The following is a 19,564-nucleotide window of genomic DNA, read 5'->3' as shown; positions in this document are numbered from 1 at the left end:
ATGTCTACCTGAAGCCTTTCTTATTGTGTTTCCTGTGTTTTCTCTACCTGTATCCTGTGTGTTATATATACCTGTATCCTGTGTTATATATACCTGTGTCCTGTGTGTTTTATCTACCTGTATCCTGTGTTATATATACCTGTATCCTGTGTGTTATGTCTACCTGAAGCCTTTCTTATTGTGTTTCCTGTGTTTTATCTACCTGTATCCTGTGTTATATATACCTGTATCCTGTGTGTTATGTCTACCTGAAGCCTTTCTTATTGTGTTTCCTGTGTTTTATCTACCTATATCCTGTGTGTTTTATCTACCTGTGTCCTGTGTGTTTTATCTAGCTGTATCCTGTGTGTTTTATCTACCTGTATCCTGTGTGTTTTATCTACCTGTATCCTGTGTGTTTTATATACCTGTATCCTGTGTTTTATCTACCTGTATCCTGTGTGTTTTATCTACCTGTATCCTGTGTTTTATATACCTGTATCCTGTGTTTTATCTACCTGTATCCTGTGTGTTTTATATACCTGTATCCTGTGTTTTATCTACCTGTATCCTGTGTGTTTTATCTACCTGTATCCTGTGTTTTATATACCTGTATCCTGTGTTTTATATACCTGTATCCTGTGTGTTTTATATACCTGTATCCTGTGTGTTTTATCTACCTGTATCCTGTGTGTTTTATCTACCTGTATCCTGTGTGTTTTATCTACCTGTATCCTGTGTGTTATGTCTACCTGAAGCCTTTCTTATTGTGTTTCCTGTGTTTTATCTACCCGTATCCTGTGTGTTTTATCTACCTGTATCCTGTGTGTTTTATATACCTGTATCCTGTGTGTTTTATCTACCTGTATCCTGTGTGTTTTATCTACCTGTATCCTGTGTGTTTTATATACCTGTATCCTGTGTGTTTTATCTACCTGTATCCTGTGTGTTTTATATACCTGCATCCTGTGTGTTTTATATACCTGTATCCTGTGTGTTTTATCTACCTCTATCCTGTGTGTTTTATATACCTGTATCCTGTGTGTTTTATCTACCTGTATCCTGTGTGTTATGTCTACCTGAAGCCTTTCTTATTGTGTTTCCTGTGTTTTATCTACCCGTATCCTGTGTGTTTTATCTACCTGTATCCTGTGTTTTATATACCTGTATCCTGTGTGTTTTATCTACCTGTATCCTGTGTGTTTTATCTACCTGTATCCTGTGTGTTTTATATACCTGTATCCTGTGTGTTTTATCTACCTGTATCTTGTGTGTGTTATCTCTACCTGCATCCTGTGTGTTTTATATACCTGTATCCTGTGTGTTTTATCTACCTCTATCCTGTGTGTTTTATATACCTGTATCCTGTGTGTTTTATCTACCTGTATCCTGTGTTGTGTTCTATCTGACCCTTTGTTGTGTTCTATCTGACCCTGTGTTGTGTTCTATCTGACCCTGTGTTGTGTTGTATCTGACCCAGTGTTGTGTTCTATCTGACCCAGTGTTGTGTTCTATCTGACCCAGTGTTGTGTTCTATCTGACCCAGTGTTGTTTTGTATCTGACCCTGTGTTGTGTTCTATCTGACCCTGTGGTATGTCTGAGATGTAACAGGAGAGACTCTGGGTATCCAAGACACAGTGATGGGCCTGACTTTATGTCCTGTGTATCTGACTGTATGTTTTCTGTGTTGTGTGTAACAGGAGAGACTCTGGGTATCCCAGACACAGTGATGGGCCTGACTCTGTTAGCTGCAGGGACCAGTATACCAGACACAGTGGCTAGTGTCATGGTTGCCAGAGAAGGTAATTACTACTGTAGCTTCATTTCTGATCCTTTCTGACCTTTAGTCCCCCTGAGATACATCTCTTTTCTAGGTCAGTAGATACATAGAGACATATTACTTCAGGGCGAAATGGAGCCCACAGCTGCTAATTATTCCACTAGATGTCCCCCTTATCATAATCGTTCAAGTCATACTTAAGTCCAATCTCTCTCTTACACTATATACACAAAAGTATGTGGACACCCCGTTACTGACAGGTGTATAAAATCGAGCACACCGCCATGTAATCTCCATAGACAAACATTGGCAGTAAATGGCCCCTATTAAAGAGCTCAATGACTTTCAACATGGCAACAAGTCAGTTAGTCAAATTTCTGCCCTGTTAGAGCTGCCCTGGTCAACTGTAAGTGCTATTATTGTGAAGTGGAATGTCTATGAGCAACAACGGCTCAGCCACGATGTGGTGGGCCACATGAGCTCACAGAACTGGACCGCCGAGTGCTGAAGCACCTAGTAAAAATTGTCTGTCCTCAGTTACAACACTCACTACCTAGTTCCAAACTGCCTCTGGAAGCAACGTCAGCACAATAACTGTTCGTCCGGAGCTTCATGAAATGGGTTTCCATGGCCGAGCAGCTGCACACAAGCCTAAGATCACCATGCGTAATGCCAAGCGTCGGCTGGAGTGGTGTAAAGCTCGTCACAATTGGACTCTGGAGCAGTGGAAACGAGTTCTCTGGAGTGATGAATTACGCTTCATCAGATAGCAGTCCGACGGACAAATCTTTGTTTGGCGGATGCCAGGAGAACGCTACCTGCCAGAATGCAAAGTGTCAACTGTAAAGTTTGGTGGAGGAAGAATAATGGTCTGGGCTGTTTTTCATGGTTCGGGCCCCTTAGTTCCAGTGAAAGGAAATCGTAACGCTACAGCATACAATGACATTCTAGACGATTCTGTGCTTCCAACTTTGAGGCAACAGGTTGTGGAAGGCACTTTCCTGTTTCATCGTGACAATGGCCCATGCACAAAGGTCCATACAGAAATGGTTGGTCAAGATCAGTGTGGAAGAACCTGACTGGCCTGCACAGAGCCCTGACCTCAACCCAATAGAACACCTTTGGGATGAATTGGAATGCCGACTGCGAGCCAAGCCTAATTGCTCAACATCAGTGTCCAACCTCATAAATGCTTGTTGTTGAATGGAAGCAAGTCCCTGCAGCAATGTTCCAACATCTAGTGGAAAGCCTTCCCAGAAGAGTGGAGGCTGTTGTAGCAGCAAAGGGGGGACCAACTCCATATTAATGCCTGACAAGCAGGTGTCCACATACTTTTGGTCATGTAGTGAAGGTAAAACAGACATGTACAACATAGTGTAATATGTCATCTCTCTCCTCTCTCTTCGCCCCTCGCTCCATCTCCTCCCCTCTCTCTCTTCCCCCCGCACCTCCCCTCGCTCCTCCTCTCTCATCCTCTCTCCTCCCCTCTCTCCTCCTCCTCTCTCTCCCCTCTCGCTCCTCCTCCCCCCTCTCCTCCTCTCCACCCCTCTCTCCTGCTCTGTTCCAGGTAAAGCCGATATGGCCATGTCCAACATCGTGGGTTCTAATGTTTTTGACATGCTGTGTCTGGGTCTTCCTTGGTTCATTAAGACAGTGTTTGTGGACACGGTCAACCCTGTGGAGGTCAACAGCACCGGTCTGGTTTTCATCTCCGCCACCCTCCTCCTCTCCATCGTCTTTCTCTTCGTGGCGGTCCATATAAACGGCTGGAAGCTGGACTGGAAGCTGGGGATCGTCTCTCTGTTCTGCTATTCTGTTTTTGCCACTCTGGCCATCCTCTACGAACTGGGCATCATAGGGAACAACCCTGTCAGACTGTGCGGCGACTGATACACTGATAAACACACAGAGATGTACAACAACACACACGGTAGCACACACACAGCGCTGCTGCAGGCCGCACTCATCAGACTGTGTAGTGGCTGAGTGGCAGCGATGGAGTCCACACTGCAGCCCTCCCCAGAACCAGACCACCCAGAACCAACCTCTTAGACACTCAGACCATTTATACAGAACCCAGATACAGGGCACATATTCACAGAGTACTGATATAGGATCAGGTCCACCCTGTCCAGGTCCTCTTATTCATTATGATCTAAATCAGTGGAATTCGAAGTCGGGTCACAACCCCACTAGCAGTTGGGTTTGTGGACAGATTGGGAGTGTTGGATCACCAAATTCAAATACTTTTTTTTTTTAACAAAAAATAACAGTACAAATTATTGTATGAGAAAAATAAAATTGTATTGAGTAAATTTATTTATTGTTTTTTTTTTTTCGATAATAGATGAAAATACAATGAACGGAAGGTTATTTGCTGATGTATTGGTGGAGTCGCGAGAAATGGTGAAAAAAATGTGGTCCCCACTGAAAAAGTTTGAATACCGCTGATCTAAACAACACTCCTACTGACACACTTTATGAATACAGGCCCAGGACTGGGTGCCAAGACCAGGATACAAGATTAAGGCTACATCTCAAATGACACCTTTCCCCAACGTAGGTCTCTGGCCAACAGAAGTGTAAATAAATGTAGGGTAGGGGTACTCAACTCTGACCCTATGAGGTCTGGAGCCTGCTGCTTTTCTGTTCTACCTGATTAACTACAGCCATGCCAAAATCATTTCCTGTTTAGATCAAATGCAGTGGAACTGGCTTCAATGTCCAGAGTTGAGTTTGACGGGTGCAGGGTGTGATTTGAGATGCAGCCCCACGCAGACTCCATACTACCTGTGAGAATGACCCAGCAACACTGCCTTTCACCTCTTGACCTCTAACTCAGGGAAATAAAGCTGCTTTGTAATATTCTATTGGACTCCTCTGACCTTATCTGGTCATTACCAGAGAGGAAGAGGCAAAGCGAGAGGGATAACTGGGCCAAAAATCTGTCACCAGCAGGTTTTTTCACACAAGCCAAGTTTCTGTATGGAGGTTTGTGATATTTGGTCAACAGAAAAATGGAATGGTCTTCTTGCTACATGAGGTTAATTTGATCAAATAGTAATTTCACAATGCTTAGGTTATGAGTGTACTGATATAAGGACACATGACTTCCCAGCAACTTTATATAAGAGTTGTGCCTGTTCACAAGTGTTTCTGCCCTCTCAATGGCTAGAATGTTCCCACCTGAGCTTGCCTCCTCCCAACTGCATTCCATTTTTAAAGACATATTTCATTGTTAAAGCAGTCACTAGTCTGGTCAATATAATGGATAACCTGTCATTACTCAATGCTGGTGAATGAGGAAGGTGAATGAGGGAGGGAAGGGGCTATTGTCCAGGCAGAACAGATAAGCGTTTACAAGCTGCCTGTGTTGCTCAACAGTAAGGAGAGTGAGGACACGCTCGTAATGAGAAGAAACCCAAAAGTTTCCACTGGTCTTGACTGTCAGGACAGAGACGGCGCCTGAAACTGTTTAAGATAAAGATGAAGGCAAAGTATCCATTCAGTTGTCCACTTGTTATGAACACAATTTCAGTTGGTGCCCAGTTCCAGCTAGCAGAGCTGGTTTAAGACTCCCAGTGTATAGTAACCAAAGATCCTATTACATTACAATACTATGATACGAGCAAACTAAACATTTATGGACACTAGTTTCACACATTTTGTCAACGTGAGTCATATCAGTGAACTTCACTACATGATTGTCCTACAGCATTGTGATCTGGTTCCCTCCGGTGTAGAAAAGGTCTTTAGTTGGTGATATTTTGGCTCCAGAGGACATTTTATTTATGGGGTTTTACCTCGAATTAACCTTTGTATTCAATTAAACACACCCACACAGGCCTTCTATGAACTAGCCAGTAGCCTTTGATCCCACAGTAACATTTACAACAAAGTTGAAAAATTAAAATGTTTATTCATTCAAATAAACGTATGACCCACAAAAAGAAAAGGGCTTACCAGAAAAAAACTACGGAAGATTAAAAGAAAAACAGACCTCATACACATCCAATAGTCATGGAAACGCGGATACGTGGAAAATGTGTTTTTAAAACAAAACAAAAGCAGTTGGAGATGGAACGCGCAGTTGTCGTAACCGTGTATGTGTGTGACTCTAGGCGTTGCGGTCGATGCGGACGTCAACCTCGCGACCGCTGATCTTGGTTCCGTTCATCATCCTGCAGGCCTGGTTAGCGCTCTCTGGGGAGTCAAACCTGACCGTACCACAGCCCTTAGACTTTCCTCCCTCCATCTTAATCTCTGCAAACATCACCTGGCCTGGAGAGGGAGTAAGAAAGGGGTGATGAGAGAGAAGAAAGAGCAGTAGACAGTGTTTAAGCACTGACACTGCTAAAGCCATTTCATTACTGCAGATCAAAGCTACATTCAATCCATCTGCAGGTTACTGAGTACAGTAGACTGATTGAAGAGGCTTACCACAGACACTGAACTTCTCCTTCAGTTTCTGCCAGGTCAGGTCATAGGACAGCTACAACACAACACAGGACATTAGAACACAGGGGCATACAATTCTAACTACTTTAGGGGGCATTTTCACAGAGCTAGATGACGCCTACTCTGTCTACAAGTGCTTCCAATTCACGCTACTTAATTTGTGTCCTTGATGTAAATACCCAGCAGTACATATAGTGGATTTGATCAGCCTTATTAAACATGTGTTAGGTGCTTTAATGTGCTTAAAAAGGGGTGTATGCACATCACGTCATAATGCACATTTATACAGTATTTATTTATAAAACATACATTTCTGACAAAAATCTGACATCCTCCCTTGGCTCTGTCAGACATGGCTCCTCCTCCGTAGCCCCCGAACCCTCGGCTCATGGCCATGCCCCCCCCCATACGGTCATAGCCAGAGCCCATCCGCTCCATGGACCGGCTGCCCAAGCCACCTAGTAGAGGACACAGGGAATATGAGTGAGCACCGCAGATCAGAATCCCTACCGTAATGGTATTCAGGGGTTGTGCAGGCTTTAGTTCCAGCCCAGCACTCCCACACATCAAATCAAGGTCAAGCACAGTGAAACATTGGCAGTATGAAATGGGTGTGCTAACAGACAGTGAGAGATGTTAATGTAATGTTCGGTGTACCTAATCCTCCCCCAATGGGCCCCATGCCAAAACTGCTCATGTCTCCTCCATAACCTCCTCCTGATGAAGAGAACGCACGGCATCACACACACACACGTTACCACAACCTATCAGCACATCACAACACAAACAAGTTACAGCACACAAACATCTGTCAGTAACATGTTGGAGCCACAGGGCTGAATGCTAACTTGACCAGTGTGGTGTTATCCATACAGGAGTTGTGATTCAGCTCTTAGTACAGTCTACCTGCAGGTTCCAGTTCCAAGCTGCTACATGCCCAGTATAATGCCCACCACAGACCATGCTGTTAGTGGATGGATATATGAGGACTATGGAATGGATATACCTATGATGACTGACAGTGGCAGGTGTGTGTGAGAGAAAGAGTGAGAGAGAAAGTGAGGGAGGGTGTAAACTACTCACCCATTCCTCCAAAGGAGTCTCCGAAGCCTCTGCTCATGGACATGTCACTGCGACCAAAGTCTCTGTCCATCCCTCCACCCATCCCACCTGAGCGGTAGGACATGTCTGGAGAGGGGGAAGTGAAGGAGAGAGAGAGAGGACGATGGCACAGTCAGAAATATACTCAGTGGAAAGTTCACATTAAACTTCAGGAGCATTTAAACAGTTAGAGACAATTATTTTGTCCTTAGTGGTGATGGGTGGGGGGGGGGGTCCTATAGTTACATAGCAATATTATTTTGGATGATATTATATTGATAATGAGCAATATGTTTTGTAACATCAAATCCCAGTATCGAATCACAATGCATACAGTGGGGCAAAAAAGTATTGTCAGACACCAATTGTGCAAGTTCTCCCACTTAAAAAGATGAGGCCTGTAATTTTCATCATAGGTACACTTCAACTATGACAGACAAAATGAGAAAAAAAAATCCAGAAAATCACATTGTAGGATTTTTAATGAATTTATTTGCAAATTATGGTGGAAAATAAGTATTTGGTCAAAAACAAAAGTTTCTCAATACTTTGTTATATACCCTTTGTCGGCAATTTCACACACTGTTGCTGGTATTTTGGCCCATTCCTCCATGCAGATCTCCTCTAGAGCAGTGATGTTTTGGGGCTGTTGCTGGGCAACACGGACTTTCAACTCCCTCCAAAGGTTTTCTATGGGGTTGAGATCTGGAGACTGGCTAGGCCACTCCAGGACCTTGAAATGCTTCTTACGAAGCCACTCCTTCGTTGCCCGGGCAGTGTTGCCCAGCCACATTTCATCTTCAATGCCCTTGCTGATGGAAGGAGGTTTTCACTCAAAATCTCACGATACATGGCCCCATTCATTCTTTCCTTTAGACGGATCAGTCGTCCTGGTCCCTTTGCAGAAAACAGCCCCAAAGCATGTTTCCACCCCCATGCTTCACAGTAGGTATGGTGTTCTTTGGATGCAACTCAGCATTCTTTGTCCTCCAAACACAACGAGTTGTGTTTCATCTGACCATATGACATTCTCCCAATCTTCTTCTGGATCATCCAAATGCTCTTTAGCAAACTTCAGACGGGCCTGGACATGTACTGGCTTAAGCAGGGGGACACGTCTGGCACTGCAGGATTTGAGTCCCTGGCAGCGTAGTGTTACTGATGGTAGGCTTTGTTACTTTGGTCCCAGCTCTCTGCAGGTCATTCACTAGGTCCCCCCCATGTGGTTCTGGGATTTTTGCTCACCGTTCTTGTGATCATTTTGACCCCACGGGGTGAAATCTTGCGTGGAGCCCCAGATCGAGGGAGATTATCAGTGGTCTTGTATGTCTTCCATTTCCTAATAATTGCTCCCACAGTTGATTTATTCTACTGCAGATTCAGTCTTCCCAGCCTGGTGCAGGTTGGTGAAATATATTGGAACACAGCTTAGCCTTTTGTTAATCACACTGTCATCTCTAGACAAGCATGTGTAAGTTTATCATAGCATTATGCCTTGCTAGCAGCAGGCAACCTTGTCACGGAAATCAGAAAAGCAATCAAATTAAATAGTTTACCTTTGATGAACTTCAGATGTTTTCACTCACGAGACTCCCAGGTAGATAGCGAAAGTTCATTTTTTCCCAAAAGATTATTTTTGTAGGCGAAATAGCTCCGTTTGTTCTTCACGTTTGGCTGAGAAATTGCCAAGAAATTACGGTCACCACAACGCCGAAAAATATTCCAAATTAGCTCCATAATAATCGACAGAAACATAGCAAACGTTGTTTAGAATCGACTCTCAAGGTGTTTTTCTAATATCTATTCGATAATATATCCTTCGGGACAATTCGTTTTTCACTAGGACCGATTGGAATAATGGCTACCTCTGTATTTTACGCGAGAATCTCTCTCGGCGCCACCATGTGACCACTTACGCAATGTGGCCACCTATGGCTATTCTTCAACAGAAATCGTAAAACTACGTCACAATGCTGTAGACACCTTGGGGAATACGTAGAAAGCGTAAGCTCGTTGATGGTACATTCACAGCTGAATAGTGAGTCATTGGAACGCAGCGCTTTCAAAACCTGGGGCACTTCCGGATTGGATTTTTCCCAGGATTTCGCCTGCAACATCAGTTCTGTTATACTCACAGACAATATCTTTACAGTTTTGGAAACGTTAGAGTGTTTTCTATCCAAAGCTGTCAATTATATGCATATTCTAGCATCTTTTCCTGACAAAATATCCCGTTTAAAACAGGAAAAAATGTTCCCCAAAAATGAAAATACTGCCCCCTAACACCAAGAGGTTACAGGTAACAAGTGGAGGACTTCTTCTTAAAGAAGAAGTTACAGTCTGTGAGAGCCAGAAATCTTGCTTGTTTGTAGGTGACCAAATACTTATTTTCCACCATAATTTGCAAATAAATTCATTAAAAATCCTACAATGTGATTTTCTGGATTTTTTCTCATTTTGTCTGTCATAGTTGAAGTGTACCTATGATGAAAATTACAGGCCTCATCTTTTTACGTGGGAGAACTTGCACAATTGGTGGCTGACTAAATACTTTTTTGCTCCACTGTATATAGAATTGTGATATCTACATAAGATAGTATTGGCACCTAAGTATCGGTATAATATCGCATCGTAAGGTCCCTGGCAATTCCCAGCCCGAGATGTGTGTCCCCTTACCTCCCATCCGTCCCATGTCTCTGGCTCCGAATCCCCCCATGCTGTCCATGCCACCGAACCCTCCAGGAAACACACAGTATTATATTAATGGATAGTCACAACAACCCATGTGTTGTCCAGTCATGTAACAAAGTGAATCAGTAGAGATCTATTATCTAGGACCTTACCTCCTAGTCTGCTCATCCCTCCATACCCAGGTCCTCCCTCCATCCCTGACAGACAGAATCACACACTTCACATCTCACATGGATTTGTTTTGTACTAAAGCTTATTCTACATGACCTCTAGACAACTTTCCACCCATTTCAGTGGTCGGGGGTGCGGGCGTCATTGGTCGAAAGGGGGGCGTCAGTGGTCGAAAGGGGGGCGTCAGTATGTGATGTAAGTGCTTGGAGAAGGTACAGGAACAACAGACAGAGGGTTTAAAACATACAGCTACTCTTCACAACCGATAATTATCGTATGTATGAACCGACTGGCTCCTCCATTGACCTGCAGTCTGTGTGTGTGGTTTAAATATTAACAGTGTGTTTGCTGGAGTACTATGGCGAGGTTAGGGGTCAGTACTGACCTGCAGGGCCCATGTTGCCCATTCCTCCTCCACCACTCAGCCGGTTGGCATTGATAGGTTGTCCTCCTGGTCCCAGGCCCATCCCAATCCCTCCCAGACCCCCTACACACAGAGGACACAGAGAGTTGGAGTTTGTTTGACCACACAAACATAACATCCCTTATGTAATGCCTTGGTTCACTGGAGAACAGAACACTGAGCCAACTAGCTGACAACACGACCCATTTCTGATAGAGATAATGCTGAAGTCATTCTAACATGTAGGTGTTTTCTAGAGATAGTCAGAAAGGGACAGGATGTGTACTTACGTGGTAACTGAGGAGCTTTCTCCACCGGGTGGAAATCATCAGCTGGCATAGACTTGTCGTCCTGAAACACACAGAAACAACATATCAAGGGGTGGTTCTCACACAACATATTACCACACCAACATGTAACAGCCTCTATTTTATTTAACTAGGCAAGTCAGGTAAGAACTCATTCTTATTTTCAATGACGGCCTACTGGGGAACAGTGGGTTAACTGCCTTGTTCAGGGGCAGAATGACAGATTTTTACCGTGTCAGTTTGAGGATTTGATCTTGCAACCTTTCGGTTAGAAGTCCAACGCTCGAACCACTAGGCTACCTGCCACCCCAATGACCTCTATGACCTTCCACACACATTAACTGTGTACAGTGTTTAGAAATCAGAAACATGCAAATAACAAAGCACACGTACCATCTTAACATGCATCTGTCTGTCAAACAGCATTTGGCCGTTGAACATGGCTAGAGAACAGAGTTAAGAATGCCAACAGTAAAAATACAATTGTCACATGCTTCCTAAACTAACAGTGAAACATAGTATAGAATATATAAAGATACAGATGTAATCTGCAGCCTGTTGGAAGGTGGGTGTGTTCTGTGGTAGTATATAATATATAAAGATACAGATGTAATCTGCAGCCTGTTGGAGGGTGTGTGTGTTCTGTGGTAGTATATAATATATAAAGATACAGATGGAATCTGCAGCCTGTTGGAAGGTGGGTGTGTTCTGTGGTAGTATATAATATATAAAGATACAGATGTAATCTGCAGCCTGTTGGAAGGTGGGTGTGTTCTGTGGTAGTATATAATATATAAAGATACAGATGTAATCTGCAGCCTGTTGGAAGGTGGGTGTGTTCTGTGGTAGTATATAATATATAAAGATACAGATGTAATCTGCAGCCTGTTGGAAGGTGGGTGTGTTCTGTGGTAGTATATAATATATAAAGATACAGATGTAATCTGCAGCCTGTTGGAAGGTGGGTGTGTTCTGTGGTAGTATATAATATATAAAGATACAGATGTAATCTGCAGCCTGTTGGAAGGTGGGTGTGTTCTGTGGTAGTATATAATATATAAAGATACAGATGTAATCTGCAGCCTGTTGGAGGGTGTGTGTGGTTTGTGGTAGTATATAATATATAAAGATACAGATGTAATCTGCAGCCTGTTGGAGGGTGGGTGTGTTCTGTGGTAGTATATAATATATAAAGATACAGATGTAATCTGCAGCCTGTTGGAAGGTGGGTGTGTTCTGTGGTAGTATATAATATATAAAGATACAGATGTAATCTGCAGCCTGTTGGAAGGTGTGTGTGTTCTGTGGTAGTATATAATATATAAAGATACAGATGTAATCTGCAGCCTGTTGGAAGGTGGGTGTGTTCTGTGGTAGTATATAATATATAAAGATACAGATGTAATCTGCAGCCTGTTGGAAGGTGGGTGTGTTCTGTGGTAGTATATAATATATAAAGATACAGATGTAATCTGCAGCCTGTTGGAAGGTGGGTGTGTTCTGTGGTAGTATATAATATATAAAGATACAGATGTAATCTGCAGCCTGTTGGAAGGTGGGTGTGTTTTGTGGTAGTATATAATATATAAAGATACAGATGTAATCTGCAGCCTGTTGGAGGGTGTGTGTGTTCTGTGGTAGTATATAATATATAAAGATACAGATGTAATCTGCAGCCTGTTGGAAGGTGGGTGTGTTCTGTGGTAGTATATAATATATAAAGATACAGATGTAATCTGCAGCCTGTTGGAAGGTGGGTGTGTTCTGTGGTAGTATATAATATATAAAGATACAGATGTAATCTGCAGCCTGTTGGAAGGTGGGTGTGTTCTGTGGTAGTATATAATATATAAAGATACAGATGTAATCTGCAGCCTGTTGGAGGGTGTGTGTGTTCTGTGGTAGTATATAATATATAAAGATACAGATGTAATCTGCAGCCTGTTGGAAGGTGGGTGTGTTCTGTGGTAGTATATAATATATAAAGATACAGATGTAATCTGCAGCCTGTTGGAGGGTGTGTGTGTTCTGTGGTAGTATATAAAGATACAGATGTAATCTGCAGCCTGTTGGAAGGTGGGTGTGTTCTGTGGTAGTATATAATATATAAAGATACAGATGTAATCTGCAGCCTGTTGGAAGGTGGGTGTGTTCTGTGGTAGTATATAATATATAAAGATACAGATGTAATCTGCAGCCTGTTGGAAGGTGGGTGTGTTCTGTGGTAGTATATAATATATAAAGATATAGATGTAATCTGCAGCCTGTTGGAAGGTGGGTGTGTTCTGTGGTAGTATATAATATATAAAGATACAGATGTAATCTGCAGCCTGTTGGAAGGTGGGTGTGTTCTGTGGTAGTATATAATATATAAAGATACAGATGTAATCTGCAGCCTGTTGGAAGGTGGGTGTGTTCTGTGGTAGTATATAATATATAAAGATACAGATGTAATCTGCAGCCTGTTGGAAGGTGGGTGTGTTCTGTGGTAGTATATAATATATAAAGATACAGATAGAATCTGCAGCCTGTTGGAAGGTGGGTGTGTTCTGTGGTAGTATATAATATATAAAGATACAGATGGAATCTGCAGCCTGTTGGAGGGTGTGTGTGTTCTGTGGTAGTATATAATATATAAAGATACAGATGTAATCTGCAGCCTGTTGGAAGGTGGGTGTGTTCTGTGGTAGTATATAATATATAAAGATACAGATGTAATCTGCAGCCTGTTGGAAGGTGGGTGTGTTCTGTGGTAGTATATAATATATAAAGATACAGATGTAATCTGCAGCCTGTTGGAAGGTGGGTGTGGTTTGTGGTAGTATATAATATATAAAGATACAGATGTAATCTGCAGCCTGTTGGAAGGTGGGTGTGTTCTGTGGTAGTATATAATATATAAAGATGCAGATAGAATCTGCAGCCTGTTGGAAGGTGGGTGTGTTCTGTGGTAGTATATAATATATAAAGATACAGATGTAATCTGCAGCCTGTTGGAAGGTGGGTGTGTTCTGTGGTAGTATATAAAGGATACAGATAGCCTGTACAGCCTCCAGGGCCTGTTCGAAGGTAACAGTCCCCATCCCTCTGCTCTTCCCATCCTTATCCTCCTTCACGTCAGCCCTCTTCACTGTTCCTGCCATACCAAACACCTCCTTCAGCTTCTTCCAGCCCACCTTAAAGTCCAGCTGGGAGGAGACCGCAGAGGGGAGGGACCGGGTTAGCATAGAAACAACTTACCACACAACACATCTAAACAGACAGGAGAAGACCGAGTTAGCAATAGCATAGAGAACAGTGAAACTAACATGGAACTTCAAGTTCTAGGAAGACATAGTTGGACTTGAGATTTAGAGTGCACCGCTCAAGTTGTCTTCAATTGGTAAACCGGAATATTGGTAGGTTAACTTGGTACTTCAATACAGCAGATATAAATCTAGTGAGGGGAGATGGTCAGAGACAAAGGCACAGAGAAGTGAGACAGACATCAGAGAGTATAGTGTGTATGCTTGTCCTCACGTTGGCTACGAACACAGTAGTCCCTAGGCGTCCGACCCGTAGAGAGCTGATGACTTCATGGGGGACGTTGGGGTTGTTAGCGATGGAAGGGGGTACACCTACACCACCCGGTCCCCCCTCCTGCCCCCTGCCTCCCCCTCCAGGGTACATCCCCCCTGTACGCTGCAGCACACGCCGAGCACGCTCACCATCAGGATCCTGAAAGAGGGAAACAGATAACCCCTAAACTTTGACCTATTACTTCAACTCTGAGCTTTAGCCGTCCACATCAGGGTTCTGGAGCAGGGAAACAAGGGGTTAAACACCTATGGCCCCATCCTTTGACCTCTGACCTATTATACAACTCTAAACTTTGACGTTAACTAGGCATGGTTCTCAGTGATTACAGTTACAAACCATGTTAATGTAACCACATTTCCAGCAGGCTGGATTAAAGTGCAGATTTAGCACACCACTAAGTTTAATCTCTCATCACCGTGTGGTGCCTAGAGTGAGAACAGGTCCTTACCGCCATGATATTGAGGGGTCTTCCATTCAGATCATATTTGTTCATGACTTCTATGGCCTTCTTCACAAACTCCTCATCTTTGAACTCCACAACACTGCAGGACAGACAGTCAGTGGATGAAGACATGCATAACAATGCCTCATGAAATTAAGGTGTGTCTGAAATAGACCCGATTCCCCATGTTATAGTACACTACTTTTGACCAGAACCCTATTAGCCGCCCCATGTGACTCTGGTCAAAAGTAGTGTACTGAACGGTACACACGGTACCACAGAATCCAGACAATAAAATTCAAAAATGTATTGAACTTTTTTAACATTTATTTTACCTTTATTTAACTAGGCAAGTCAGTTAAGAACAAATTCTTATTTTAAATGACGGCCTAGGAACAGTGGGTTAACAGCCTGTTCAGGGGCAGAACGACAGATTTGTACCGTGTCAGCTCAGGGGTTTGAACTTGCAACCTTCCGGTTACTAGTCCAATGCTCTAACGACTAGGCTAAAAGTATTAATTTGCCCAAGTTTATCATAAGACATTAACAGAATGCGTCAATGATTCTTATTTCCTGCAACTTTCTGAAGAGGCAACAAGAATTCCCCACACCTGTGCGTGCAGCTCCCCATGTAGCCGTTTGCGACAATGCTAATAAACTCTTCTGGTAGATGGAAAGGCTCACCCAAAAACCTTCTACACTAAATGTTCACTACTATAATTATTTGCATAAATCCAGTGGGTATCTGTTTGACAAACACTTCCATCACATACACTACAAAAACAAAGCAAAATAAAAGCCAATTGCTAGGTGCGGTGTATACCAAAATAATTGACATTGAAGTGTTTTCCCCAGGCCTCAAAATTGGCCTCCTGAGGTGGTTTAAGCATTGAGCAAAAACCTGAATAAACTGAAACTTGGACAAACAAAAACGGAGAAAACGGAATTTGGGGAGAAGCAAAACGGAGTCACGCAATATAATTCCTACAGATTGTATAGGGCCCTAGGAATAGGGTGTCATTTGAGAAGCACCCCGTGTCCGCCTGGTCTCAGACTAGACTTAACATATAAGTAAATCCAGGACACTGAAATTAGTATGACTTGACACTTTTTACATGAAACAGAAGTTTACTTAAGGCAAAAAACTAAATGGTGGTTGGTTGGGGTGGATATATAACGTCTAGCAACCCAAAGGTTGCATGTTCGAATCTCAAGGACAACTTTAGCAACTACTTACTACTTTTTAGCTACTTAGCTAAACCTAACCCGTTAACTTCTCTAGGATAGGGGGCAGCATTCGGAATTTTGGATGAAAAGCATGCCCAAATTAAACTGCCCGCCACTCACACTCAGAAGCTAAGATACGCATATTATTATAGATTTGGATAGAAAACACAGAAGTTTCTAAAACTGTTAGAATCATGTATGTGACTATAACAGAACTTATTTGGCAAGCGAAACCCCGAGGACAAATCATTCAGATTTCTTTTGTTTTTGAGGTCACTCTTTTCAATGGGTTTTCATTGGGAATCCAGATTTCTAAGGGACCTTCTTGCAGTTCCTATCGCTTCCACCGGATGTCAGTCTGTAGATATTGGTTGAGGTATTCCTTTGAGAAATGAAGTAGTAACACTGTTCAGAATGAGGGAAGTGTACTCTTTGTTAGAGGCGCGTGACCTGAAAGCTAGCTACACTTTGTTTTCCTCCGGTATTGAACACAGATCATCCCGGCTTCAATTTTATACGTTAAAAAATACCTAAAGTTGTATTACAAAAGTAGTTTGAAATGTTTGGACAAAGCTTACAGGTAACTTTTGTAGTCATATTGAGCGAGTTGGAACCGGATCAAACGTGCCAAATAAATGGACATTTTGGATATATATCGACGGAATTAATCGAACAAAAGGACCATTTGTGATGTTTATAGGACATATTGGAGTGCCAACAGAAGAAGCTCGTCAAAGGTAAGGCATGAATTATATCATTATTTCTGTGTTTTGTGTCACACCTGGATGGTTGAAAAATGCTTGTCTGTCTTTGTTTACTGGGGTGCTATCCTCAGATAATAGCATCGTTTGCTTTCGCCGTAAAGTATTTTTGAAATCTGACACGTTGGCTAGATTCACAACAAGTGTAGCTTTAACTTGGTATATTGAATGTGTGATTTCATGGAAGTTTCATTTTTATAGTAATTTATTTGAATTTGGCACTGCATTTTCACTGGATTTTGGCCAGGTGGGAGGCTAGCGTCCTACATATCCCAGAGAGGTTAACCTAACCCTTAACCTAGCTAATGTTAGCCACCTAGCTAGCATTGGCCACAAATTGGAATTAGTAACATATACACATTGCAAATTTGTAACATATTGTACAAATTGCAATACGTAACATAATATAAACTGCAATTCATAACATATGAAAATTGTAACTAACATTTCATATGAAATGAACACATACCATACGAAATGTAAAACATCATATTAAAGGGAGTGTGTCAGATTCACGTACAGGATCATACAAAATGTACTGAGACCATGTTGCAAAGTTAGACAGGTAAAGTTTGGTTCCTTACCCACATCCCTGTACAGATAACACCAGGGGTTCCAGAGAGACAGATCCATAACAGAGGGAATGAACAAAGACAGTGATTAGACTGACAACAGTTAACATCATTATTACACATTTGACATCATGCTATCAGTGGATTACATTATCCATCTTGAATGGCCAGCTAACAGGCCTTGATGTGGGGGTGTGTTTTGCTTGTATCCAAGGTAAAAAGTTAAGTGAATTTTAAAGACATTGACTTGGTTTGCTATAGACTTGTTTTTTTTGTTCCCAGTAGAGACATGGTACCCTTACCGTCTTCAGTGGAATAAAAAGAACTCAGGATATACTTACAAATATGTCCGTTCTGTGTCTACGTTTGTTTAGGAGTATATACTAAACAGTCCGTTTCTCAAACTACATATTACATTAAATGGCTGAATTGAATACATTCACAACCTTGTTTGCAAATTCCTGGCTGCATCATAATATTACAGATGAATAAACGATGGTGAGATTTTACTGTGAGCCGCTGGAGAAAGAAGAAAGTTACTTTATACAAAATCTACAATATTTTAGAAATAATTAGTTTGTTCATGAAGAGATAATTGTGCCATTGATCCAAATAAAAAGGTAACAATTTGAAGACCGAAAAGTAAAATGTCAATCAATAAGACATCAAAATCCATTTGAGAAATGGTCAACTGCCAAACTTTGACACCAATTGAGAAGACTACAACAACTTAAAAACAAAGGTGTACTAAGTTTCAGATGAATTCAAGTTAGTGTTCCAGAATCAACAAGAAGACATCCTCCATCACTCTACAGCCAACTAGGCTATAACAGGCTCTAGCTAACAGCCACCAACAAATCATCCCATAGACATACATGGATAACCCCTTGGATCAGTGCCTTACAGAACACTTGGTAAATAAAGATATACTGCAGTGGAGGGCATTTAAAACCTCGTGCAGTGAGTTGGTCCACATCACTTACCCTTGACTTTCCTTCAGCATCCTTAAAGAGCTCCACGTATGTAACCTCACCAACTTCATGAGACATACAAAGGAAAAATACCAAGAGAACAAAAGGCATTTAAAATCACCAGTCGACTGTTGAACCACCACTCTCGCTCCAGGGCAGGCCGTTGCCTTGGTTATGCCGTTACGATGCTTCCCCATGATTGGTCAACAGTGAGCCCAGACCAATAGTCACCACACAACCCCTTCCAATGCCTTCCTGGGCTCGACTGAGACAGACACACAGTCAGTCAACTACTGTCAACCTGGGAATTCAGATCACACTTCAGTATAGAAGAACAGTTTGGTCAACACGGTTCCTGTCAACATAGCAAGAAGTCACTACAGTTTAAAAGGTGTCCTTTTCACCTTGAAAAAAGTATTTGTGAAGAGCTAAAGACCCAATAGTTCAGTGCACAGAAAGACAATGGTTTCATTCATACAAAACAATCATTTGTCACCTTAACACAGGTTCAACGGAATCAAGTAGTCAATACTACTAATTGTCTGAGGTTACATTTTGGAGCTGTAAGTCAATATCATAAAACCAATAGTAGCTAACTACATAACAACTTTAACAAGCACAGACATTTCAATTCAATCCAAGCTAAATTGGTGTCCACCAAGGAGTAAAAAATGAAAAATCCAGAAATGTCTATTCTACTGACTTAATAATATCTGCAATACAATAACATGTTGCCTCAAAAGAAGGAACTACGAGAAGATATGGCTAGGTCTATGTTCTGGTCACAAAGAGGACTGAGAAAGCTCCTGTTGAGCTGGAAAGAATAGGGCTCATCTCTATAGGGAGAAGAAACATGGCCCTGTGTGTGGATGGATTACCTTTCTCTCTCATCAGATCTTTAATAGCCTGCCACTTCGTGTCATAGGGGATATTGCTAATGAACACACGGTTCCTGTGACCCCCTCCTCCGCCCTTCTTGTCTCCAGTGACCTGCTTCTCTTTGTAGGGGTGGAAGCGGTTCCCTTTGCGGCCTCCTCCGGACATCTTTTCTTTGAGCTCAGACTTAGTATTTTGGGTTGGGGCGGTTGCAGGGGCATCATTAGGGTCATCTGCAAGGGTT

General features: G+C 42.3%; 2 protein-coding genes across 3 annotated transcripts in view; one reads left to right on the top strand and one right to left on the bottom strand.

The window, feature by feature from the left end:
- The window catches only part of LOC110511230 (sodium/potassium/calcium exchanger 5), a 37,040-nt gene extending 31,941 nt beyond the window's left edge, over nt 1-5,099 (top strand). Inside the window, exons 8-9 of the mRNA XM_036981075.1 lie at nt 1,681-1,782; nt 3,328-5,099. Coding sequence (XP_036836970.1) covers nt 1,681-1,782; nt 3,328-3,650 — 425 coding nt within the window. The 3' untranslated portion in view covers nt 3,651-5,099. The remainder of the gene's footprint in view (nt 1-1,680; nt 1,783-3,327) is intronic.
- A 560-nt stretch (nt 5,100-5,659) lies between these two features.
- The window catches only part of myef2 (myelin expression factor 2), a 15,559-nt gene continuing 1,654 nt past the window's right edge, over nt 5,660-19,564 (bottom strand). The window contains exons 2-17 of one of the 2 annotated variants that reach the window (XM_036981073.1): nt 19,323-19,564; nt 18,457-18,509; nt 17,486-17,493; nt 14,920-15,013; nt 14,412-14,609; nt 13,927-14,080; nt 11,286-11,335; nt 10,875-10,935; nt 10,567-10,668; nt 10,163-10,207; nt 9,996-10,055; nt 7,302-7,406; nt 6,876-6,935; nt 6,528-6,676; nt 6,201-6,252; nt 5,660-6,041 (exon numbers count right to left, since the gene is read on the bottom strand). The exon at nt 19,323-19,564 is cut by the window's right edge and continues 159 nt beyond it. In XM_036981073.1, the coding sequence (XP_036836968.1) occupies nt 5,878-6,041; nt 6,201-6,252; nt 6,528-6,676; nt 6,876-6,935; nt 7,302-7,406; nt 9,996-10,055; nt 10,163-10,207; nt 10,567-10,668; nt 10,875-10,935; nt 11,286-11,335; nt 13,927-14,080; nt 14,412-14,609; nt 14,920-15,013; nt 17,486-17,493; nt 18,457-18,509; nt 19,323-19,564 (1,597 nt within the window). In that variant the 3' untranslated portion in view covers nt 5,660-5,877. The remainder of the gene's footprint in view (nt 6,042-6,200; nt 6,253-6,527; nt 6,677-6,875; nt 6,936-7,301; nt 7,407-9,995; nt 10,056-10,162; nt 10,208-10,566; nt 10,669-10,874; nt 10,936-11,285; nt 11,336-13,926; nt 14,081-14,411; nt 14,610-14,919; nt 15,014-17,485; nt 17,494-18,456; nt 18,510-19,322) is intronic. The other variant, XM_036981074.1, reaches the window with a different exon arrangement.

The sequence above is a fragment of the Oncorhynchus mykiss genome, chromosome 6 (assembly GCF_013265735.2).
Source record: "Oncorhynchus mykiss isolate Arlee chromosome 6, USDA_OmykA_1.1, whole genome shotgun sequence".
NCBI lineage: Eukaryota > Metazoa > Chordata > Actinopteri > Salmoniformes > Salmonidae > Oncorhynchus > Oncorhynchus mykiss.
Note: the sequence above shows the minus strand (reverse complement) of the source record. Positions and strands in the feature narration are given on the sequence as shown.